The sequence below is a fragment of the Pseudorca crassidens genome, chromosome 19 (genome assembly GCF_039906515.1).
Source record: "Pseudorca crassidens isolate mPseCra1 chromosome 19, mPseCra1.hap1, whole genome shotgun sequence".
NCBI lineage: Eukaryota > Metazoa > Chordata > Mammalia > Artiodactyla > Delphinidae > Pseudorca > Pseudorca crassidens.
In genome coordinates this window covers 52,289,449-52,314,702 of record NC_090314.1, presented here as the reverse complement: position 1 = coordinate 52,314,702, position 25,254 = coordinate 52,289,449, and the positions used below count along the sequence as shown (strand labels likewise).

Genomic DNA, 25,254 nt, shown 5'->3' with positions numbered 1-25,254 from the left:
GTTTTATCGCGGAAGGCAAACACTGCGCGAACTTCCTGCCCCCCATAGTGCGACGCTCGGCTGCCCAGACCCACAGAATTCTTCGTTTTAAACCCAAGACGTGCGAGTCACCTGCTTAGAAAATATGATCACAAACTTACCTCCTGCTTGTTCCCCTAAACACTCTCTTCTCTTTCCTAAAGAAACCGATTGGTCTTCTCTTTCCCCTCCCTCCCTTTCTCCTATTACCTTAGGTACAGAAACCCCTACCTCTGATTACTGCGTGCACGTCTTCTGTACCCGCCAGAGGGTGGGAATACACTTTGCTTTCTTCCTGTTCACCTGTCTTTTGTCAATTAATTTTCAGGACCTCCAAGCACAGTCCCAAAAGGGAAGAGGGAAAATTTTTCCTCTGGCAGAACCAAGTTTCATTGTATCATTTCATCCTTAAGTATTTCAACATACCCAAAGGACAGGAGTTTTTAGAGAAACAACCACAATATCATTAACACACCTGAAAAATAACAATTTCCTAATATCAAATATCCATCCTTGTGTGTCCAATATGGCAGCTAGCTGTCATATCTTGAGTGCTCGAATGTGACTGGTCTGAATTAAGACGTGCTGTAACAGTAAAAAGACACACCAGTTTTCAAAGATTTAGTGGGAAACAAAAAAAGTAAAAGAATTCATAATTTAAAGAATATTGATGACATGTTGAAATAATATTTTTATATTAGGTTAAATACATTATTGAAAATAATTTTATCTTTTTATCTTTCTCAATGTGGCTACTAGAAAATTTATATTTATGTATGTGGGTGGGATTTCTGGAATAGCAGATTGAGGAGCTCACCAAATCTCATCCCCAAAAAGCAGTGATAAAACTGGGCAGAACTGTTAAAAGCAACCATTCCAGGACTCTGGAAGTTGACCAAAGGCATACAATATTTGAAAAGCACTTATTAAAAAAAAAGTACTGAACATCTGTAAGAAGAACAATGGGAGTCTGTGGAGTTTTAGTATTGAACTACTTTTATTTCCTCCCTCCCCATGGTAGTTCCACCAGAGCCAGGTAGGCCTTGAGGACCTCAAGTTCCTACAGACACTGGAGAGAGCTGGCTTGATTGGGGGAGGGGGAAAGCCCCAAAGAACAATTGCAATCACAGTAGCAAACAACTGGGTAGAGGCCTGTATCTCAGCTGCCTGAGGCCATGATAATGGTTGGAGCAAGCAATAGTCCAGCCAGAATTTTTTTTTTTTTTTTTTTTTTGCGGTACGCGGGCCTCTCACTGTTGTGGCCTCTCCTGTTGCAGAGCACAGGTTCAGGACGCGCAGGCTCAGCGGCCATGGCTCACGGGCCCAGCCACTCTGCGGCATGTGGGATCTTCCTGGACCGGGGCACGAACCCGTGTCCCCTGCATCGGCAGGTGGACTCTCAACCACTGCGCCACCAGGGAAGCCCAATACTGTGTCTTGAATATCACAGCAGTCTTCCTTATTTTCCGTGGGAATGGGCTGTCGCTTAGTACGTCAATCACCTCTTATGGACATGTCAGTGATCTCTTGATATTTTGCAACTTCAAATAATGCTGCAATGAGGGACTTCCCTGGTGGCGCAGTGGTTGGGAGTCGCCTGCCAATGCAGGGGACACGGGTTCGAGTCCTGTTCTGGGAGGATCCCATGTGCCACGGAGCAACTAAGCCCGTGCACCACAACTACTGAGCCTGCACTCTAGAGCCTGTGAGCCACAACTACTGAGCCCACGTGCCACAACTGCTGAAGCCCGCATGCCTGGAGCCTGTGCTCCGCAACGGGAGAAGCCACCGCAGTGAGAAGCCCATGCACCTCAATAAAGAGTAGCCCCCACTCGCCACAACTAGAGAAGGCCTGTGCGCGGGAACGAAGACCCAACACAGCCAAATAATAATAATAATAATAATAATAATGCTGCAATGAATCTGCTTGTGTATGTGTGGTTTGGTTTTTTACAAAAATTGCTGTAGATATACATTTAGGACAAATTACAAGACGTGGGAATGCATAGGTAATCTTTCTGCAGATTGCCAAATTCCTTCCAGAGGATTTGTGCTCTTTTGCATTGCCACCAGCAGCGCATGAGTCCGTCTCCCCACGGCCTCACCATCAGAGGATGTAGGCGGTGTTCTCAATTTGTGCCTGTCTGATGGGTAAGGTATGAGATAGCTCAGTGTGGTTGTCGTTTGTATTTCTCTTAGAATGAGAGAAGTGTCTTATTATGTTAGGTGTCTAAGTGACTTTTATTTGGTATATATATATATAAACTTTTTAACAGATTTATTGAGGTATAATTAACAGTTTAAAACTGCACATAAGGTGACAAGGAAATAAGTTTTTACATGTATGTAAACAGTAAAACTATCACAATCAAAATAATGGAAATATTTATTATCCCCCATGCTTCCTCTACCCCTTTGTAAGTCCTCCCTCCCCTCCCCCCCTCCTATCCCTAGCAAACACTGATCCATTTTCTTTTTTTTTTTTTTTTTCTTTTTTTTGCTGTACATGGGCCTCTCACTGTTGTGGCCTCTCCCATTGCAGAGCACAGGCTCCGGACGCGCAGGCTCAGCGACCATGGCTCACAGGTCCAGCCGCTCCACGGCATGTGGGATCTTCCCAGACCGGGGCACGAACCCGTGTCCCCCGCATTGGCAGGCAGACTCCCAACCACTGCGCCACCAGGGAAGCCCTGATCCATTTTCTGTTGCAGATTAATTTTCCTTTCTAGAACTTTGTATAAATGGAGTCATATTACATAGACAGATGGTCCCCAACTTATGATGGTTCAACTTACGATTTTTTTTACTTTATGATGGTGTGAAAGCAATACACATTCAGTAGGAACCATATTTCAAATTTTGAACGTTGCTCTTTTCCAAGCTAGCAATATGCAGTCTGGTCCTCTTCCGTGATGCTGGGCAGCGGCAGCGAGCGCAGTCCCCAGTCAGCCCGTGATACGAGGGTGAACAAGCATCCTGGACCCAGACAACCATTCTGATTTTCACTGTCAGTATGGTATTTAATCCGTTACGTGAGACAGTCAACACTTTATTATAAAATAGAGCTTGTGGTAGGTGATTTTGCCTCACTGCCCACTGATGTTGGTGTTCTGAGCACATTTGAGGTGGGCGAGGCTCAGCTGTGATGTTCGGTAGTTTAGGTGTAGCAAGTGCATTTTCAGTTCACGGTATTTTCAATTTATGATGGGTTTATTGGTCATAATCCCATCGTAAGTCAAGGAAAAGCTGTCCTCTTCTCTGGTCTGGTGTCTTGCACTCAGCATTATTATTTTGAGATTCATCCATGCTTCTGTGTGTATCAGTAGTTCATTCCTTTTTATTGTGGAGTGGTATTCCATTTCAGAAATGAACCACAATTTGTCTGCCTATTCACCTGTGAAGGATTGTTGTTTCTAGTTTTTGGCTATTCCAAATAAGGCTGCAGGAAGCATTCACGGACAAGTCTTTGTGTGGACATATGCTCTGTTTCTCTCGGGTAAATGCCTAGGAGTGGAATGGCTGGGGCATATGGTAGGTGCGTGTTGAACCTTTCAAAGAAATCGCCAAACTGTTTTCCCGTGTGGTTCCACCATTTTGCATTCCCACCAGCAACGTAGAAAAGTTCGTTTCTCCACATCCTCACCAACACTTGGTATGCCTAATTTTAGCCATGCAAATACGTGTGTGATAGCTCAATGCGCTTTTAAAAAAATATTTATTTATTTGGCTGCGCCATGTCTTACCTGCGGCTCGTGGGATCTTTTCTTTTTTCTGGTACGCGGGCCTCTCACTGTTGCGGCCTCTCCCGTTGCGGAGCACAGGCTCCGGACGCGCAGGCTCAGCGGCCATGGCTAACGGGCCCAGCCACCCCACCGCATGTGGGATCTTCTCGGACTGGGGCACGAACCCATGTCCCCTACATCGGCAGGCGGACTCTCAACCACTGCGCCACCAGGGAAGCCCTGCCTATATCTTCTTGACTTTGTGTTTTGTGTGGGATTTGTTCATTTCTAAGTTGTCCAATTGTTTGGCATTAAGTTGTTCATAATATTCCCTTACTAGCCTTTTAATATATGTAGAATCTTAGTGATGTCACCTCTGTCGTTCCTGATACTATTGGTAATTTGTGTTTTTTCTATTTTTTTTCCCAGCTCAATCTGTTTTAAGGTTTATGAATTACTGGTCTTCTCGAAGAAGATTTTAATTTCATTTTCTGCTTTTCTGTTTCCTATTTGACTTTCACTCTGATATGTATTATTTCCTCTATTCTGCTTAGTTTGGGTTTCATTTGCTCTTCTTTGTTTAGTTTAAGGCAGAATTTGAAGTCATTAATTTGAGACATTTCTTCTTTTTTGACATAGACCTTTATTGTTATGTATTTCCCCTACACTGCTTTAGCTGTACACTACAAATTTTGGCATGCCGTCTTCATTTTCAGTCAGTTCAAAATACTTTCTGATTTCTTTTCTGATTTCTTCTTCAACCCATGGGTTATTGGAAGTATGTTATTTGGTTTCTAAATATTTGAGGATATTCTAGAGATCTTTTTGCTATTGATTCTAATTTTATTCAATTATGGTCAAAGAAAATACTTTATAGAAGCTGAGTTCTTTTCAACTTATTGAGGCTGGTTTTATGACACAGAATGTGAACCATCTTAGTAGATGTTCTATGTGAATCTGAAAAGAATGTACATTCTGCTACTGTTGGCTGGTCGGTCTATAAATGTCAGTTGGTTGATTGTATTGCTCAAGTCTTACACATCCTTACTGATTTTCTACTTGTTCAGTTATTGAGAAGGGTTTTGGAAATCTCCAACTGTAATTGTAGATTGCCTGATTTTTTTTTTTTTTTGGGCTGCACCATGCAGCGTGCAGGATCTTAGTTCCCCGACCGGGGATTGAACCCACACCCCCTGCAGCGGAAGCACGGAGTCCTAATCACTGGACTGCCAGGGAATTCCGATTCTTCTTCCAGATCTTTCGCTTTGTGTAATTTGGAGCTCTGTTATAGGAGCATGGGTTCTCATGTCCTTTGGATTAGTTGACACTTTTATCATTATGAAATGATCCTTTATATCTAACCTATTCTTTGCTCTGAAACCTACTTTTTCCGATATTAACATACCTGCTCCAGAAACTTTTTCACACACTGTTCTGATACATGTTGTAGCATGTTATCAGAACTTCATTCCTTTTTAAGGCTGAATAATACCCATTATGTGGGCAGACCACATTTGTACACTCATTCATCTGTTCACAGACTCTTGGATTATTTCCACCTCTCGGCTGTTGTAGATGAGTAACACTTCTTGTTATGAGCATTGGCGTACAAGTATCTGAGTCCGTTTCCAATTCTTTTGAGTTATACCTAGGAGTGGAATTACTGGCTCACATGGTAATTCTACGTTGAACTTTCTGAGGAACATATAAGGGCCCCCGGATGTTCTGGGTTCAACACATCCTTCTAGAAGTCTAGCAGTGGGCCTGCTCCCCCGGCCCCAGATTCAGTCCTGGCCCAGTGCAGGGCCCACCTCTCTCCCTGCTCCATCTCACCTCTGCTGTTGGCCCAGAAGCTTCCAGCCCAGTGCGTCCACCTCATCCCTTGGCTTGGCGAGGTTCAGATGCTCAGGGGCCTCCCTGCCCCACTACTTCCTTCCATGCAGCCTTCATTCCTTCTGCCTAAACCTGTGTGGTCAGTCTTCCGCTGGACTAGGCCAGTTAAGCACACACTCACCTAGGTGTTGCTGTGAAGGTATTTGGTCCGTGCGCTTCACGTCTACGATCAGGTGACTTCAAATAAAAGTTTACTCTCAATAATGTGGGTGGGCATCCTCCACTCAGTTGAGGCCCAGGAGAGAAAACCTGAGGTTTCCCTGAGGGATAAGGAAATCTGGCAAGGGTACCCTAGGGGGTACCCCACGATTATGCCAGTGGATCATAAGACGGCATACCTGTCTCCTCCTGGTCAAGCTTCCCTGATAGAGGGGCCCCTGCCTCAAGGTGTCCAGCCTGCTTTCAGGAGCCAGGCGTTGCCCCCTCCCTCCAGCAGGGAGCAGAGGGTGGTCCCTTCCGGGCCACCAGGACTTGGCCAGGACAGCGCAGGCTCACAGGGCTGGTCAGGAAGAAAGGATGCCCAGAGGCCAGAGCGCACGTGCGGTTTAATCATGGGGAGGCTCCAGAGGAGACAACATTTCTACCAGGTTGGTGTAAAAATGAAACAGTATCCAGACATGGTTCTTTACACAGACAATTACAGTAAATTTCAAAATCCAAGCAGCAGTTTGAATGTTGTTTCTTGAAAAATGAACACAGACGAACAGGGTGGGTGCCCAGTGCCTGGGGCTGCTCCGCTCCACTGCCGGCATCATGGGGCCCCGGCCTGGCTACCGTGCGCCGGCCTCACAGGTGGACCAACCGGCGTCTCCCTGGCGACCCAATAAATAGGAGAATCCAAACGGAGAAACGACAAATGGACCCGCGTGGCAGAGCCCGCGCGATTCAGGAAGCTTGGCCTGGCTGGCGGCTCGGCCGACTCTTCACAGACCGGGCAGGTCTCCGAGTTGGCGGCGCGGGTCCCAGCCCCGCGCCCGGGGCAGCCGGGATGGGGGTGGGAGCGGGGAGGGCGCTGGTCCTACTGGTGGCTGCACGTGGGGTGCGGGGCCGGCGGGGTGGGCCCCGCATGCAGGAGCCTCCGGCCTAGCCCTCCCGCACGCTGACCCGGGGCTCGGCCAGGGAGCTGTGGATGATGCTGAGGATGGATTCCAGCCCGCTGCCCTCCAGCAGCGTGCGGTGGTCACCCTCGATGACGTGCACGGACACCTTGCCGTCGCACACCTGGGACAGGTTGTAGTCGGCGCCCAGGTCCTCGCCGTAGGTGCCGCCTGTCTTGGCGCGCAGCAGTGTCACGTTGCCATGGTAGGTGGCCTGCGGCGTGTACTTCTCGGCCGCCCGCAGCTTCTGGTAGAAGGAGCGCGCCGCGAAGCGGACGGCATGGCGGTCCAGGCCCGCATGGCTCTGTGCGATCAGCTCCACGGCGGCTGCCACGCGCTCCTCCAGGCCCTCGAGGGGCAGTAGCGCCTCCAGCACCTGGAGGACAGGACGATGAGTGGCGCCAGGCACGTGAATGGGGGGCAGGGGTGTCGGGAGGCCTCTGGCCGCGCGGTATCTGCAGACTCACCCTGCCGTGCTCCGCGTCAGTGAACTGCTGTACGAAGAAGCACATGGCCTCGGCCTCGGCCTCGGCCTCGCAGCCAGGGGTCATCTTGGCACGGTAGCTCTGCAAAGGGAGGAGGGGCTGCTGCAGTGGCGGCACAAGGGGCTGGGACTCCAGACCCGGCCCCAGGGGCGCCGTTGCCGTCCTCACCTGCGTGTAGGCCAACACGTAGGTGTGCGAGCCATCGAACAGGAAGAGGCTATTGTTCGTGGGGCCGGCGCTCTGCTGTGCCTGCAGCTGTGAGCACATCTCAAAGGCCACGCAGGCCCCATAGGAGTAGCCAGCGATGCGGTAGGGCCCCTCTGGCTGCACCTGCCTGATGCACTCGATGTAGTAGGCGGCCAGGCTCTGGATGCTGTCCAGGGGCGCAGCTGCAGGGACAGCGTGAGGCTTAGCCCTTGTCTGGACGTGCACGTCACCCCCAACCCACTGGGGGACGGAGGAGGCCCGCTGTGGGGACAGCTCCGCAGGACCCTGACATACCTCCCGTGCACTGCAGGCCGTAGGTGGGAATGCTGAGCTTGGCAGCCAGGCTGTGGAACACCGTGATGGAGCCCTCGATGGGGTGCACCAGGAATAGGGGCCGCTCGGAGCTCTGCACAGAGTTGAGTGGAGCCAAGGTCGGGCCCTCAGGGTTCACCAGCAGGGTGCTCAGGTTCAGCTGGGCCTGCTGCCGGGCAGGGCTGTCCTCCTTGGGTGTGGGGGCCACCAGCTCTGTGAAGAGGGGCAGATGCCAGGGAGGGCCGGGGCCACATGGGGTCCCCTGCTACAATCCCCCAGCATGCACACATATACACGCACACACCTGACTGGGGCTGCTGGTGGCTAGGGTAGGAGGTGGATGGGGGCACTGGGCTCCCACTGAGGGCTCTCAGGACGGGGCCAGATGGACGAGCCCTGACCTGGGTGGGGGCAGGTGGGTCCAGGCTGCTCACAGGCCAGCAGCACTGAGAGGACCTGTGCTGTTTCGGGGATACCCCCCTCCACACCTACCATCAGCTGTGCCAGCCTGCGAGGAAAGTTCCTGCAGCTTCCGGAGCGTGAGCTGCTGGATTTCCCGCATGGACAGCACCCGGTCATGCTCTCGCTCCAGCGTCTGGCGCACCTCCACGGCCATGAGTGAGTCTAGGCCCAGGTCTGCCAGTGAGCTGTCCAAGTTGACAGTGGCCAAGTCACGGATGCCTGGGGAGAGGCGCTCAGTTGGCAATGGGGGATGGGCCTTGGTGGGTACTGTGCCCTGATGGCTGGGTCTTCCCAAACCATCATCACTATGGTCATGGCACACAGCACCCACCCAGCTCTGCACAGACCACCTGTGTCTCTCCCTCCATGAGCAAGCCGGCATGCCCCCTTCTGCAGCCAGGGAGACCAGACTCAGGGGAGCTGAGTGTCTGCCAGCTGGGGGGTGCAGGGTGCTCCCTCACCCAGGATGTGAGCCACAGCCTTCACCAGGTCCTGCTGGCTGCTGCCGTCACCATGGGCTGTGGCCTTCTTCTCCGCCAGCACAAAGCTGCTCAGGACGGGGTGGGGCTGGTTCAGGAAGAGGTCCAGCACCTCCATGCAGGAGATGATGCGTTGGGGCAGCGTCCCGCCAATGACTATGTCGTTGGTACCCATGGTCTCCAGCACGACGCCCACATCGCCAATTGCACCCCACTGCACGGCGAGGCCTGCGGGTGAGGGAGGGTGGGGGGCTGGGGTGAGAAGGGGCACAAGTGAGGGTGGCACCGCAGGAGTGGAGGAGGAGGGGCGGGCGGACCCACCTGGGAGGCCGTCATGCCGGCGCTTCTCACATATGCGCTCCATGGCGGAGTTGGCGAACCCGTAGTTGGTCTGGCTGGCGTTGCCACGCCCGCAGCTCACCGAGGAGAAGACCACGAAGTAGTCCAGCTCGGGGCATGCCTCCCGGGTCACCCTGTGGGTTCTTGAGTCACCCCCAGCCGGCCTCCCCAGCCCACTGGCCGACATGCCCAGGATCCCTGGCTCGCCTGCCAAACCGCCTCCACTGTCCCGGACCCTTGGTTCAGACCCCGGCAGAGGCCTGTGGCCTGGTCTCTGGACAGCAGTGTGAGGGTCGTGCAGGGGAGGGCTGGGAGAAGGAGAGAGAGAAGGGAGGAGCCCACCTGTCCAAGTTCAGGGTGCCATTGTACTTGGGTTTGTTGACGTCCTGGAAGAACTCAGGGGTCTGGTTCTCCAGCATGGCGTCTCTCAGGACCTGGGGTGAGGGGATCTTAGCACCTGCCTTTGCCCCAGGGCTTCGGAGGGCTTGCTTGGGGCGGGGGGCTTCCCTGGGCAGCTGGCTGCAGCCCCTTTAGAGCCGTCCTCACCATGGCCAAGTTGAAGACGCCGCCTACAGGCCCAAGCTGGGTGGCCTCAGTGATGAGGCTCCGGGCACCATCCAGCGAGCTGGCGTTGCTGGTGGACACCAGGACCTGCACACCCTGGCGTCTCCACTCACGGACCTGCCTGGCCTGGTAGCCTGCGGGACACAGATGGTGGGGATGGGCAAATCAGGGCTCTGGCCCTAGGCCCAGGCGCCCGGAGGGCAGCAGGACGGGGAGCTGACTGAGGCCTCTCCCACCGCCCCACCCTCGTGCTCCCTGGGGCTGGTCACCTGTGCAGATCCCGGAGCGGGAGGTCAGCACCAGCTTCTGGGCCCCTCGCAGCATGAGCCACTGGGACAGCTCTAGGCCGAAGCCACCCAGGCCCCCTGTGATGATGTAGGTCTTGTGGGCTGGGCAGTAGGTCTTGGACAAGGCCGCCGTCAGGGTGGGCTTGGTCCCTTGCAGCACCGCCTCCTGCTCTTCCTCGCGTACCTGCAGCCCAGGTAGCACCGCTGTTCACACACTGCCGGCAGGGGCCGGAGCTGGGGGTGCCTGGGGTGCCCTACTCACCTGGAGGACCACTTTGCCGATGTGTTTGCCCTGGGCCATGTAGCGGAAGGCGTCCTCCACCTGGGTCTTGGGGAACACGGTGCACTTGAGGGGCTGCACCACACCGTCCCGGATGCCCGCCTGCAGCAGCGCCGACACCTCCTGCCAGGTGGCGCTGTCGTCATCAAAGATTGCATCCAGCAGGATCCCGTGGAAAGTCACGTTCTTCAGGAAGATGGCCATGCCTGGACAGGTGGGCAGGTGGCGGCCTCACTACTCAGCTGACAGCCCACCCTGTGGACCCCTGCCCTGCCCAACAGCCCCCTGCCCACCCGGCCTGCTGCCCAGCCTCACCCAGGGGATGGTTGTTGGAAAGGTCAAATTTGCCGATTTCCAGGAATCGACCATGCTGGGCCAGGCACCGCACGCTGGCCTGCAGCTTTTCTTCCGCCAGGGAATTCAGGACGAGGTCAACACCTTGGGGTGGGGGGGCAAGAGGGGTCCTCACAGTCAAGACCACTGCCCAGCCAATGTGGCACAAGTCCAGAAGGCCAGACCCTGTCCCCGCCTGGGCCGGTGTCTCCTCCAGCTTGGCCGGAGAGGGGGGGATGGGAGGAAGAGGGGGCTGAGAATATGGGTGGATGGTGGTTGGCTAGTGATGGGAGCCACTCACCCTTCCCGGCCGTGTGCCAAAGCACGTGCTGCTCGAAGGACGTGTCCCGGGAGTTGGCAAAGCTGGCTTCGTTGAGCTGTGGGAACCTGGCCTGGAGGTATGCCCGCTTTTCAGCTGACCCTGGTGGGGAGAGACGCTGCTGGTAAGTCTGGGCTTCAGGCGTTGGAGGGGCAGTCCTGGGCTCTGGGAAGGGCTGTAGGCTTACCCACAGTGGTGAAGACGCGGCAGCCCAGGCTGAGAGCGATGGCGATGGCGGCCTGACCCACACCGCCCGAGCCCGAGTGGATGAGCACTGTCTCCCCAGGCTGCATGCGTCCGCGTACTACCAACGCGTAATAGGCTGTGGCATAGACGACGGGCACTGAAGCTGCCTCCTCCAGGGTCCTATGGGCACAGCGCAGGGGTCAGCTCTGGCCTGATCCCTGGCCACATCCATGTTGGGCCCCAGGTCACAGCCCTGACCGACTCACCAGTTGGAAGGCACGTCCCACAGGAAGTCTTGAGACACCAGAATGGAGGTGGCCAGGCCTTCGGCGGGCACCAGCCCCATCACACGCTTGCCTCTGGCATCTCGGCCGGAGAACTCCATGCCCAGCATGCAGTCTCGAGCGACCCATTTTCCTGGAGGCAGATGGTGGGTGAGCCCCTTACCTCCCCAGGAGGACCCCAGTGTGTGAGCTTGGGCTCGAGGAGCCTCCCAGGTTCCTGAGCATTGTGGGGTGAGGACCCCCCTCTTCCCAGGTCCTGGCCCCAAGGGTCTTTGTTCTGGTCCCCCCACCGTGTGCTGCCTGTACCTGGGATGGCGTCAGGGGACAGCTTGCCCGTGGCCAGCATGATGTCTCGGAAGTTGAGGGAGGCATAATAGATGGTGCAGAGCTGGACTCCAGGGCCAGTGGGCTGGGCGTGGCGCAGAGGAGAGCAGACCCAGCGGATGGAGGAGAGGTCCCCTCGGGTGAGGATGTTTATGAAGGCATGCTCTGTCTGCTCCTCTGGCCGGTCTGTGGGTGACAGAAAGTGGAGCTGCCACAGGGTCACACGCAGCCCTGGGCTGGGCAGGGCTTCCAGCCAGGGTCCCCCTGCCCTCTCCTTCTCAGCCCACCCAGCTGCGAGGTGAGGAGACTGGGGGGGCAGGGTGGCACATTGGGCGCTCACCCTTTTCCAGTGGGAAGTGGCGGAACGCCCCCCAGGCCCCGTCCCGGTAGACGTTCATCACCAGGTCCCCCTGTAGCACCTTCTGCAGCTCCAAGGAGTTTGGGTCCATCTCAGGGGTGGGGGACGTGCTACTGAGGTTGGACACCAGGACGCACCTATGGGCAGCCAGACAGGTGAGGGGAAGCTGGGGGGGGGTTGGAGGGGAGGAGCAAGGGGCATGCAGCTCAGTGGGCATCTCACCGAATCCGGTGCCCGCCGGGCTCTTTTCGGAGACAGTTCACCATGCCCACGACACCTGAGGTGGTGCAGCCGACGGCCATGAGCCACACGGGCCGGGACGAGGAGTCAGCCAGGATGTTCTGTAGAACGAGGGAGGGGTTGGCTTCTGGGGGCTCCCCAGGCCCCAGCGTTGGAGCTGCATTAGCCAGGCCTGGCCAGGGCTGGGAGGGACTGACCTTCAGTGAGTCGACCCATCTGAAGCTGGCGTCCTCCACGGACAGGAAGACTGGGCTATCCTGCGGGGCTGGCCGGCGGCACAGGAAGAGCACAGAGCCGTAGAAGGACCTCTTCAGGGCCACGAGGTGCAGGGATGCCCCGGTAAATAGGCTCTCCCACTCGTCCTGTGCGTTGGGGGGTCAGTGCTCGGCAGCCTCCTGGCCCCTCCCCATCCCGGCCCCTCCCCATCCCGGCCCCGCCCCGCACCTGGCTCAGGAGGTGCTGCCCCCCTTGATGTGACTCAGAGCAGGTGAGAAAGGCGACAGTCTCCCCCAGGGAGTAACCTCCGAGCAGCGTGTGCAGCAGCAGGAAGCCTCCCTCCTTCAGGGTAGCCGCCATGTTGCCAACGGCCGTGGCCGGGTCACCAAGGGTGGCCAGGGCACAGTTGCACACCAGGAGGTCAGCCCTGCTCAGGCTGCTGGGGGCCGGGTCCACAGGGTCCCACTGGCCTTGGGTCAGGTCGAGCTGTTGCAGCTTGGCTTGGGCCGCCTCCAGGGCCTGGGGGTGGCGGTCAGTGGCTATGTAGTCCAGCTGCATCAGGGGCTGGGTGTTAAGCAGCGCCGGGATGCGGGAATAGAGTCGGCCGTCACCGGCCAGCACCTGGGGTGGAAGAGCTCCTTGGATCAGCTGCCGCGGGGCAGGCGCACCCACCCCCTCAGCTGGGTGTCTCCCAGAAAGGCCCACCCACCAACTCCGCTGAGGCCACGGGCCAGCGCTGCCCTGTCCACAGCACCCGCAGAGCCCACCTCCAGCCCCTTCTCTGTGCCCCTTCCCCTTCAGTGTGCGGGTGGCCTCGCTTCAGAGGGGCCCCGGCCCTCCTGGTGTTCGGGGCTGCCTGCGTCTGGGTCCACAGTGCTTGCCTCTGCGCCCAGCACCCACCTCCACCACCTTCATTCTGAGGCTGGCCGTGTTCTCCAGGGCGGTGTCCACGCACGCCTTCAGTGCTGGGGAGTCGAGGAGGCCGCTGAGCAGGGGGTCGTCACACAGCAGGGGCCTCTCCTGGGCCAGGACCTGGCCCAGTTCCTGCTGTAGGTTCCCATTGAGTTGCAGTTGGCAGGCAGCGGCCAGCAGCCGAGGCAGGCCCTGCTGCGGGGCCTCCCGGGGAGCCTGGGCACTGTCCAGCCCGGGCACCACCATCTTCAACCCCTGCTGGGCCACCTTCGTCTGCAGTGCCTGTGCCAGCCCTGGGGAGGAGAGAGATGGGTGCTAGGGAAGAGCCTCAGCTGGGCTGGGGTTCCTGAAGGTCCCCCAGCAACTGGTGTCTGCCTGGAGCAGGGACTCAGAGGTAAGCAGGACCCACCGCCCGGCTCTGCCCACTGACAGCAAATAGAAGGACGGAGTGGGCAGTGCAGTCCTCCAGGGCTAGAAACTGGCATCAACCATCTGGACCACTGGGCGGGTGAAGGGCTGCTCTGCCTCCCACCCAGGTGTGAGCCCTACAGAGGGTGGATTCTCCAGAGGGTGGGTTCAGTGCCTTGATGGCCCTGCTGCCCCTCCCCAGCTCTCCCCACCCATCAGGTTGGGTGTGAGCCCTGTGTAGGGAGCTGTCTCATGGCATTACGCCTATATGCCTGGCTAGGGGCATAGACAGAAGGGGACAAATCTGTCACCTGTGTGTGCTAGGCCTCCTCTGAAGACATCAGCTCTGGGTGGGGGGAGCCAGGCCTGGGGGCACTCACGAGGGGAAGGCAGATTTGGGCTCCACATGAAGGAGGGGCTGTGACGGGGCGATGAGGGGAGGTGATGAGCTCCCCTTTGCCAGACTGGGCACAGGAACTGGGAGCTGGACCCCGGGATGAAGGGGGTGGGCGCAGGCCTCACCCCTGCACAGCTGCAGCTCCTCCTGCAGGGCCAGGCTCCCAGCCAGGCACCCGCTCTCCACATGCGGCGTGAAGCAGAACTTCTCCAGGACGGGTGCCAGCTGCTCCTGCTGCCGCCGAGGGGCCACCGAGGCGTGGAGCCGCGAGATGTGGACGCTGCCGGCCACGATGCTGTTCAGATACCTGTTCACCACCACGTCGGCCACTGCGGGGACATGCTGGGTAAGTGCGGGCAGCACCTGGCGCAGGGACACAAGTGTGTGGGGCCAGGGCGGGGCTACCTTGTGTCTCGCCTTGCAGCGCGTACAGCTTCTGCCGGTGGGTGGTGGGGTCGATGTGGATGGCGGTGATGCGTGTGGGCAGGCACAGGTTGCGGTGGCCCGGGACCAGGAGGGACATCTGCAGCATGGTGTCCAGGAAGGTCACCCAGTTGTCTTTCCACAGCAGCCGGCCTGTGTTACCTGGGGTGGAGGGACCGTCAGTCGGCCAGGTTGGGTCTCTCCCCCAGTGGGCCCTCTCCTCCATGCGGCCCCCTCACACCCACAACTGCCCTCCCTTCACCCAGCTTGGGCATCTAACGCTGGGCAGCAGGAGTTAGCCCCAAAGCATGTTCCTGAGTATAAAGTGGGGCCCCCTTGCACCCACCTTCGAGGTTGGCCTCGAGGATGCCCTGGAAGTGGGGGCCGTAGTTGTAGCCCCGCAGCCGCAGCTCCTTGTACACGTCGCTCTGGCTCAGGTGGAACGCAGCACTGGGGTCTACAGGTGTGGGGCCTGTGCCATACTGGTTGTCAAAGAGCCTGGGATCGGGGTCCTTCCACTGGTGTATCTGCCCTGTGGGCGGGGGTGGCAGAGGGCCTGAGGGCAAGGCCGGGCTGAGCTGGCAGCCAGGGTCCACCCAGAGACCCCCACCAGGGACTCTGCAGCCTGGGCGGGTGCCCCCGCTCACCGCTCACGATCAGGTTGCCGTTCTCAGACACCTCGAAGGTGCACGAAGCCTCCAGAAGCCGCACTTCCAGGGGCACGGTCCCTGCAGGCAGCAGGGTCAGAGGTCAGCAGCAGAGGTCAGCAGGCGGCACTCCCGCCCCGCATCCCGAGCCGCCGGCCTCACCTGTCTTGGGCAGGATGGTGGCCTGGTGTAGTGTCACGTCCTCGAACACCACAGGCACCTGCTCCATGTTTTGGTCCAGGGCTCGTGCCAGCGTCTTCCAGACCAGGAATAGGTAGCCAGTGGCGGGGAAAATTACGCGGCCGTCGATGCAGTGATCCAACAGGTAGTGGTCAGGGGTCTCAGGGCTGGCATCTGTGGGGCATGGGCCTTAGTGCCAGCGAGCGGGAGGAAGGAGCCGCCCCCCGCCTGCCCACACCTCACTCACCGATCTTATAGACAGTGGCAGAGGAGCAGCTCGAGCCGCTGGGGAAGTCCTCCATGGCGGGCACATCCCAAGTCTGGCTGTGGTCCCACCTGATGTGCGGGGAAATGAGGGGGGTCCCCCGGGGGGCCGGGAACGCCACGGGTGGGAACAGACCGTTGGGGTTGATGTCAATGCTGGAGGGTGCAGAGGGGAGATGTGAGCAGCACATTGGACCCCAGGACCACCCTGGGTGGGTACTGCCAACCATTCTCCCCTAAGACCCCAGGGATGACCGAGACGGGGTGGGGTGGGGGCTGCAGTGAGGGTGTGACAGTGGCCCAGCACCCACAGCCCCGCTTCCTGGGGACGATCTCAAGGCCAGCCTATGGCTGAGGGGCTCCCAGGGTCAAGCAGGGCAAGGGGACGCACCCCATCAGGTGGAGCCTGCCCACGTTGCCGAGGAAGAACTCCAGGTTGTCCCTGTGGTCCTTCTTCATCAGCGGGATGACGGTGCAGCTGGACTTGAGGCCTCTCTTCAGGATGGCCTGAGAGGCAGAGACAGGCTGGGCCTCCCTGACTAGCTCCCACCCAACCCCACAAGGCCACACGGAGCCCGACCGCCATCCCTCCCGGACCTGACCATCCTGCCCCCCCAGCACGCACCTGCAGCAGGGCGTGGGGGGCGATCTCCAGCACCACAGCGTGCTCGGGCACGTGCCTCAGTGCCTCCTGGAACAGCACAGGGCTCACCAGGTTGTTAACGTTGTACTCAGCTGAGAACGTGCGGGCCAGGTGGCCCTGCCACTGGGCCTCGGGGATGGAGGTGCTGAGCCAGTACGCGGAGCGGGGCCGTGGCTCCCGGATCACCTGCACACACGGTCAGGCTGGGTCGGCGTGAGGGAGCTTGGGGCCGCCTGCCCGCCCGCCCTCCGGGAGGCCCCCGCCAGGCAGCCCATGGGGCAGCAACCCACCTTCTTGAGTGCCTGCAGCAGCGCAGGGGCGATGGAGTCCATGAAGTAGGAGTGGAACGCTATGCCACCTGTCCGCACCTCCTTGGCAAACACACCCTCCTGCTTCAGCTGCTGCACGAACTCGGACATTGCGGCCTGGGGTGGGGGCGGGGAGGGCGCAGGGGCGCTGGACGAGCAGTCCTAGGCCTGTGCCCCGCTCCCCATGCAGAGCTCACCCTGAGGGATAGGAGGGGACTTGGGGATGAGGCCTCGCCTCCCAGGGCCCACCTGAGGTCCGGAGATGGTCACAGAGTCCTTGGAGTTGTGGCAGGCAGGCACGATACCAGGGGGGCAGCGCCGCTTACACTCTTCCCAGGACAAGCCTGGGGGCAGAGACAGCCTCAGAAGGTGGCCACAGGGAGCCGGCACCCTCACTCAGCCCCTCCCCAGGGGGAGGAAGACGTTGCCGGGGTGGCTTTAACGACAGAGGCGGTGATGACAGCTGCACAGCGGCACCTTTACGAGGCACTTTCACCCCTGCCGTGTCTGATTTCAGGCAGAGGTGTCGTTAATGCTACCCCAGAGGCGGAAGCCAGTTTTGGCTCAGTATTGAGGCCAAAGGCTCCTACGTCTGACCAACCACAGAGGACCTTGGCCTCACTCTCCTGCCAGTCCCTCAGGTTTTCTCGGGTGTCCTTCCGTCCCCAGCCCTGCCTGCCCGAAGTGCGAACAGGCCCACTCCTTCCCCTGCAGCCCCCAGTTAGCTCAGGCTCATGGGAAAACCATGCTGGCCTCTCCTGATGCCCATGGGCAAGTGTGCTGAGCACCAAGGCCAGCAGGCTCAGGGGGGCCATACAGGGCACACTGGAGCAGGCTGTCAGGGTTGCTCTCACCCTGAAGTGAGGAGGACGGCGGCCGGCGAGTCACCCCAGAACCCTGCCTCTGCCCAGCACCAATGTCGAAAGTGCCAGCGTAGACGTCCCCTCCCACGGAGACCCTCAGGCCCATGGGTGGAGTGGGATGGCAGAGCGCAGGGCAACACCTACCCACAGCTGCCATGGCCCCAGGCGGGATGTTGGCCTCCTTGATGCACTGGGCCCTCCAGTAGGCAGCGAGGACAGCCTCCTCCTGAGAGAGGCAGCCGTCGGCGTAGCCACAGGCCACCTCACCCAGGGAGTGCCCGATGATGCCGTCAGGCCGCAGGCCCATGGAGGTCAGCAGGTCTATGAGGGCAATCTGGGGGAACAGGGTGCGTCACGCCAGTCCCGGGGACGCCAGGCTGACCGCCCTGCTGGCCCGCTCACCCCAGACCCCGGGGGTGCACCTGGATGGCAGTGAGGCTCACGAAGGACTGGACGGTGTCATCAAAGGTGGCCTCATCTGTGCTCAGCAACAGGTCCGACACCTGCAGTCCCAAAGGCTTCACGGCCTCGTCTGAGCGCAGGATGGAATCGCGGAAGCTGCCCAGGCGCATGAGGCTCAGCCCCATGCCGCGCCACTGTGCGCCCATCCCTGTCCCAGTGAGAGGCGTCAGGGCAGGGCTGCGCGGCCCTGCCCCCACTGCCCTCGGGGACACCCTGGGGAGCCGGGGGCTCACCGGAGCAGATGAACCAGAGTGGGCGCTTGCCAGCCGGCACCTGGTGCACCTCCTGGTTGCCGCCCTGGCCGCCCAGCACAGCGTAGCCACGGAAGGGCATGGTGGCCGTGGGGGTGGCCGCGATGTCGTTGAGCATGCTCACGAAAGCCAGGTCATGGCTGTGCCGGAGGCCCTGCTCCAGCAGGCCCTGCACCGCCTCAAGGGTGCGCCCGCTGGCCCGCAGCAGACGGGGCAGGGCAGAGTGTGGGGCAGGTGGCGGGGGCGGCTGGGCGTTGGGCCGGAGGATGACATGCACGTTGGAGCCGCCGAAGCCGAAGGAGTTGATGCCCACATTGCCCCCGAGAACGGGCAAAGGCCGGTCCACTACCTGCAGCCGCCCGTCTTGCAGCGCTGGGATCTCGGGGTTCGGGCTGTGGAAGTGCAGGTTGGGGGCCCAGACCCCGTGTTCCAGGGACAGCAGCACCTATGGGTGCCTAATGGTCAGTGGGGTGGCCAGCCCCGGGATCCCTGCCCTGCTGGTCAGGGTGGGCTTCAGGTACTTCCCTTCCTGAGGACACTCTGAGGCCACCTGCCCACTGCAACAGACTTCCTTCCCCCCAACCTTGCCCAGTCCCAGTGCAGTGGTCTGGTGACCGAGCCGCAGGCCCCTTCCCCTCTCGGCCTTGGGCCTCATCTAGGGTCCCTGCCACCTCCGGACTAATGGCCATGGGGCTAGACACAAAGGTCCCTCAGCCAGACTCCACCCCAGGTCCCAATCTAAGAGCTGCAGACGGGTGGCTACAGTGGTCCAGGAAGCCCAGAGCACCAGGGAGCCTGAGCAGTGCTGACCTGGATGCTCTGGGCTACCAACTGGTCAGCAGGCCACAGGGAAGGGCAGCCCTGGACAGGTGGGGCCGCCTCGCTGCTTCCACCCTCTGGCTTGGTCTCTTGTGGAGCAGTACCGGGCAAGATGTCTGGCCCAGTGAACTAGGGCAGGGAATGGCTACATGCTGGCACTCTGCTGTCTGGGTCTCAGTGGCCCACACCCCACAGCACAGCCTGTGGGGATCCTCCCCCGACCGGGCAGCAGGAAGCTGAGGAGGCAGGGGCAGGATGGCCCCAGACCGCCTGCCTACCTTGATCAGTGCTGCGAGCCCCGAGGCGGGCTCCGCGTGCCCCATGTTTGACTTGGTGGACCCGATCAGCAGGGGGTCCTGGCGGGTGGCACACAGGGCCCGCATGATGCTATTCAGCTCCTGGGGGTCGCCCACCTGTGGGGGACTCAGGGAGGTCAGGACTCCACCCTGGCACCTCTCCGGCATGGGGTGTGGGGTGTGCACACGGCCAGGCAGGGCTCTCACCTTGGTGCCAGTGCCATGGGCTTCGATATACTCCAGGGACTCGGGGGTCAGCCCGGCCGACTCGTACAGGGAGCGGATGAGCTGCTCCTGCACCTCTCCAGAGGGGAAGGTGACGCCTGTGGGCGGGGCCAGGCCTCAGCACACCACCAATCACCTAACCGCCTGCAGCCCCACCCTCACCCTGCCCGGGATGCTCCCACCTTGCTCTTTGAAGCCATCAGTGTTGGTGCCAGCATTGAGGATGGTGGCATACACCCGTCGGGCCAGGGACTTCTTGGTCAGCAAGACGGCCACCACAGCCTCTGCACGGCAGTAGCCGTCCCCTGGGGGGAGAGGGCACCTCAGGCCTAGGAGCTCAGGGCAGAGCTCAGGGGCTGGTGTAGGGTGAAACGGGGGCGGGGGGTGCTATCCTGTGCTCCCACACCCTCCGCCCTCACCTGCTGCATCGAAGGACTTGCAGGAGCCCTCAGGGCTGAGCATGCCCAACTTCATGAACTGCACCGAGGTGTTGGGCTTCAGCAGGATGTTGATGCCACCCACAACGGCCGCGGGGCACTCCCCACTGCGGATGGCCTGGTAGGCGCTCTGCAGGGCCAGCAGGCTGGAGGAGCAGGCTGTGTCCAGGGCAACGCTGGGCCCTGCAGGCAAGGGCACAATGCAGCTGTGGGACTCTCCCAACCTTGGGGCCCTGGCAGCTTTAGCAGGTGCCCTCCATGTGGAGCCTATGATACCAGGACCTCACCCCTGCAGGCCCTCCTCGGAGGGGGGAGGTCAGAGTCTGGAAGGGTCTCAGCTGCCGTCCGGCCCCACCCTGCCCCAGTCCGAGGCCCAGAGGAGCTGTGTGTGCACCCACCTTTGAAGTCGAAGAAGAAGGAGAGGCGGTTGGCCATCATGGCGCGCTGGCAGCCCACCATACTGTAGCCCATGAGGGTCTCAGGGTCTCGACTCAGAGCCTCTGAGGCCTCAGAGCTGCTCACACCCACCCAGACACCGGTGTTCGTCCCACGAAGGGAAGCTGGGTTGATGCCTGTAGGAGACAGAGGTCAGCCCTAGCTGCTGTGACATGCCCAGCCCACCACCCAGCTCTCGCCTCTCAGCCTCCCTGGCTTGGGTGAGAGGAGGCTCCATCTCAGCCTAGCTCTGGAAGGGACGAGGTGGGCCAGGGAAGAGAGAGCAGAGCCACAGTGGGGCGGCCAGCCCAGGTAGGGCTGAGAACAGATAACCAGGTCACAAGGAACCAGGGCCCAGGCACGGGCGGGGTGCCAGGTGGGGCTCCAGGCTCTGGGTCAGGCAGCGGCCAGAGACAGCCGGAGGTGGGGACAGAGGGCAGCATTGTCCCTAGGCTACTCCCCTGGCCCCTGGTGTTGCTGGCAGGGTCTGGTGAGCCCTGAGGGCGGCCTGCCCTGGGCGGGCCAAGATAAGAAGACAGAGAGAGACAAAAGCCGAGTGTCCAGGCTTGGGAAGGAGGGAGGGACACTGGCTGGCCCCTGGGGAGCCGCATCCAAGGTCTCCGGGTGGGGCCTGGGCAGTGGAAAGGTCTCCACTTTCCCCTACCAGGGTCCTCTCACCTCCCCTCCACTCCACCCCAGGCAGCATGTGTCCATAACCCCATCACGCTCAGTGTCAACCCCAGAGACTACTTAGCATCTGCTGCAAGACAAGAAACTGCAAGGCCAGGATACCTACCCTGTCAACCACAGGTGGCAGCAGGCAGGCCCCAAGTTCCCCCTCAGAGCTGAGCTCTCACTGCTCACCTACTGAGGGGCCTCATCCACATGTCAGCCTCCCCTCTCCCACCTGGCAGGACCTCTACGTCCCTGGTGTCCCTGGGACAAGTCTGTGCCCTGGGACAAGGGGCAGCTGGCCTCGAGGCACTTGTCCAAGGCCAGACTTAACCCGGCAGAGAAGAGTGTGGAGGGTAACAGTCGTGGGGCCAGGTCTCGCCTCCTACTCTGCCTGGCACCCTCCCTTGCCCCCAAGATCAGCCATGCAATGGGGAGTGAGGAAACTGGGGCATCAGGACGTGCCTGGGACACCTCTGGTGTGCAGCTGTGAAATGTGACCTGCCCAAGGCCCATGCCTCCCCAGCCCACTGGCCCCGGCCCAGGACTCCGCTCCCTCAACAGCTCCTATGTTTTGGATGTTTTGTCATGAACACATGTTGCTCTTAGAAGCAAAATGGAGGAACGCTTTCAAGAGGAGCGGCAGGAACCTCAGGGATGGGCCCCCAGAAGTCCCAGGTTGGCTGTCAGCCTCCTGATGACCCACCTCCGTCCACAATGGCCTCATAGGTGACCTCCAGAAGCAAGCGCAGCTGGGGATCCATTGTGTTTGCCTGCTTGGGGTGGACCCCGAAGAATGAGGCGTCAAACCGGGACAGGTCCTTCAGCTTGCCTAACCGCCGGGGCAGGCCATACAGTCCTGTGGAACACACGCAGATGGAGGGGCCAGCCACGGAACCTCACGGCCCCAAGTGACTGACAGTGGCGCCCCTGTGGCAACAGGGAGCCAAGGCTCCCCGGGATGGGTGGGCCCACTTCTGAGAGGGGGCCCTAGGGGGAGGCTCACGGGTGGTGTCCCAGAGCACAGCACGGTGGGGGGAGGGCCCCCTCCTCCCACCCACCACTGTCCTGTCCTGGCTGGAGACCCCCTGCCTGGCCTGACACTGGCCCCAGAGGCTGAGGCCAGGCCAGGCTCCGCCACACTGACTCACATCCCGTAGATCAGGAAGAGCCACTCTGCTGAAGAACCTACTGGGCGTGAGGGAGTCCAACCAGCTTCCTGGGAGAGCCTCGTGTCTTATCTGACAGTTTGGGACATGTGGGCCAGCAGTGGCTGGCCAGGCTCTGCAGGGACCAGGTGGTGGGCAGTGGGGCCAAAGGTGCTCACCCACCTGGCCTAGCTCTGGATCTGCCCCCTCGCAGCTTACCCAGCTCATCTGTGAAGTGGGCAAAGACCACGCCCAGGGCCAGCCCTCAGTCTCCTGCGGACTGGAGTTCAGTCCCTAGCCCACTGGCCAGAGGCCCCAGTTTCTCCTTCGCCCTGAGCCTTCTCCTGGCGCCATCTCGCAGGAAGAGCCTGCAGCATGGCCTCACCTTGGGTGACCGTTGGCTCTGCAGGTGGGACGGGAGCTCAGGCCAGAGCAGGCCTGTCCTGGTAGCTTGGAGACTGTGTACCCAGCGGCAGTGAGAGGAGAACCCAGGCCCACTTACCTGCCTTCCACCGCCTGTCATCATCCGTCACCATGTCCACACCGCCGATGAGATTGGCCCAGAACTCCTCCAAGTTCTCCGACTCAGGCAGCTTCCCGGACATGCCAGCGATCACCACCTCCTCCATGGCTGCTCTCTCTGCAGGGAGGGTGGTGTGGGGGCCCGGACACTGGTCAACCTCAGCACCCACACTGCCAGTCTGCAGCCTCACTGGAGGCCCAGCTGCTGCTCCCCCGGCCCTGGCTCCCTGACCCCCCTCCTCCATCTGGCCCACCCAAGGGTCTGAGGGCAGCAGCTCAGAAAGCCCCACAACAAAGATCCACACGGCCAGCTCCTGTGCTGTGTGCCAGCCGGACGGATGCCCTGGGTGAAGTATGTGTACGGTGGTTGGGAGGCGGGGAGTCCACTCCTGTCCAGCCTGCCTGCACCTCTCACTGGCAGTGTTGGGCTCTCTGGGCATTGGCCCTGGCCTGGGGTGACCCCAAAACGGCCCTGCTGCAGTGGTCCCAGGAGGGGGCCTCACAGTGGGAGGCAGGCAGGGCCAACCCAGAGAAGGGCCCAAGCCCTTCCTAGGAAAGGGCTGCCTGGCCATCAGCCTATCAAGAGCTGGCCAAGGGAATTTAGCAGGCGAAGGAGAAAGGGCAAACGTGCGGGTGAGAAAGCGCACCCTTGCTGACCGGCCGGCTCTGCACTCAGCACCCCACGCTGTCCTCCATGCTGGGCCCAACGGCTCAGGCACTGAGAGTGCCAAGGCCTGGGGGGCTCTGGGGCAAAATTGGTCCCTGCCCCACAGTGGACAGACCCAGCCTGTATGGCTGCTCCAGCGAGCTCCAACCTGGAGAACTACTCCTAGTCAGGTGCCGGTCAAGTGCTACCCAGACCCACACACCTGCACAGGTTGAGGCCTCAGAGTCCTGCTTGCCAACCTCCACGCAGCCTGCCTGGCCACCCAGACCCAGGTTCCCAAGACGCCAACGAGGGAGCCTAGGCTACCCTGAGGCTGTGGGCCCAGGATGGGGGCTCCTGTACAGCCCTTGAGGAAGGGGGCAAGGCCAGGGTTGATCCTGCACACTTCCACCAAGGCTCCAGGGCCTCATGGCGCTAATGACCGCTGGACTCGCCAATCAGCGGCCCTCCAGCGTCTCTCTGAGCAAAGGAAAGCACAAGCAAGTGGAGAGAGCGTCTTCCTTGGGTGCCCTCATCACCCTGCTGTCCCGGCAGAGAGGGAGCCCCCTCCCCCAGCGCTAAATAAAGAGCCCTTTGCCGGCCCAGAGGCACCAGCTCCCGGGGCGGCTGCTTCTCCAGAAAGCGCCCGCTCTGTTCTCCCCCTACTTGCTATTCACGCGGAGTCCGGCGGGACTAGGCAAGGGGGTGGAGACCCCTGCAGAGCGCACTGTCTCGCATGCGCCGCCGCGAGGCTGTACGGGGCAGGAGCCGCTCTCCCCCCAGAACTTCGGGGGCTCCAAACGGAGCCCACGTGGTGGGGAAGCCGTCCTCATCCGGCCCCGCGCCTCCTCCACCCACCACCCTCCCTTCTTCTTAGGCCCTCCGGTCGGCTGAGACTCTGCTATCCCGCACCCGGAGGTGGGGGGACGCTGCGGATGGAGGGGCTTGGCGGCCCGGCCTGAAACGAGGCCCTTGTGGGCTGCCGGAGCTGGGCGCACACGGGGCGGCTGGGGGCTCCTACAGGCCCTCGAGGGTCCGCAGCCGCCCGGCCCAGCCCAAGACCAAAATGGCTGTTCGCGGCGCTCCTGGGCGTCCGCCCCTCGCCATCCGCCCACCTGCCCCGCCGGGCCTGGGGCATGCCGCGAGGGCCTTTCGCCGCCCGGCCTCGGGCGCCCCGTGGGGCTCGAACATGCATACCGGGGGCTCGGACCCCGAGACCAGGGCAGGCTGTGCGGGGCTACCCCTCGCCACTGGCGCGCCGGACGACGCGCGCCCAAGGCCGGAAGATGCGGGCCGGCGGCGCTCCCTCGAGCCTGACCGCACCACCCCCGCCCCGGCCCCTGCCCGGCCCCAGGACTCCGGCCCCCGGCAACCAACTCCCGACCCCGGCCCGGCCTGGCCGCTCGTACCTGGTCTGGGCGCGGGCGCGGGCGCGGGCGCGGGCGGTGGCGTGGGCGGCGGAGGGAGAACGAGGATGGAGCGCGCGGTGGAGGGGAGGCCGGGCCGCTTCCGTCTCTCTGGCTCCCTCTAGGCCCGCGCCGGCGCTATTTAACCGCTGCCGTCCCCGCGCGGACACGCCACATGGGCTGACAGCTTGGCTGCGCCGCCCAGGCCAATGAGCGTCAGGGCTGCGCCCCGGGACCAGGCGCGCCGCCGCCAGTGGGGTGATGCCGCGCGCCGCCGCCGGACGCCGGGACTCTGCGCGGGGGCGCGCCAGGGGGGCGCCGGGCTGGGGGCCCCGGGACTCGGGGGGCGCTGGGGCGGGGCGCAGCGTCACCCCCGCCCCACGACTTCCCTTCCGCGCCCCACGCCTCCCGGGGCCGCCCCCACCCACGGGGCCTCGGGGGCCACGTGTGCACGGCGCGCAGTGGAAACGGGACGGGGCTTGCTT

General features: G+C 60.7%; 1 protein-coding gene across 1 annotated transcript; it reads right to left on the bottom strand.

Annotated features, from left to right (window-relative positions):
* Nucleotides 1-6,161: 6,161 nt before the first annotated feature.
* Nucleotides 6,162-24,937, bottom strand: FASN (fatty acid synthase). The gene is made up of 42 exons (XM_067715080.1): nt 24,773-24,937; nt 22,698-22,835; nt 21,754-21,906; nt 20,339-20,512; nt 19,923-20,123; nt 19,686-19,808; nt 19,486-19,601; nt 19,261-19,395; nt 18,146-18,608; nt 17,873-18,060; nt 17,595-17,784; nt 16,837-16,931; nt 16,570-16,704; nt 16,262-16,465; nt 16,028-16,143; nt 15,620-15,792; nt 15,355-15,546; nt 15,193-15,273; nt 14,892-15,077; nt 14,528-14,707; nt 14,248-14,451; nt 13,306-13,610; nt 12,634-13,026; nt 12,387-12,551; nt 12,172-12,290; nt 11,932-12,086; nt 11,574-11,777; nt 11,250-11,400; nt 10,985-11,163; nt 10,780-10,899; nt 10,461-10,583; nt 10,128-10,351; nt 9,848-10,049; nt 9,561-9,712; nt 9,357-9,448; nt 8,997-9,148; nt 8,658-8,903; nt 8,227-8,415; nt 7,717-7,947; nt 7,384-7,604; nt 7,198-7,296; nt 6,162-7,106 (listed from the first exon to the last, which is right to left on the bottom strand). Exons 2-42 carry the CDS (start codon nt 22,822-22,824, stop codon nt 6,717-6,719), a joined length of 7,548 nt encoding a protein of 2,515 aa, XP_067571181.1. The 5' UTR covers nt 22,825-22,835; nt 24,773-24,937; the 3' UTR covers nt 6,162-6,716.
* Nucleotides 24,938-25,254: the final 317 nt, after the last annotated feature.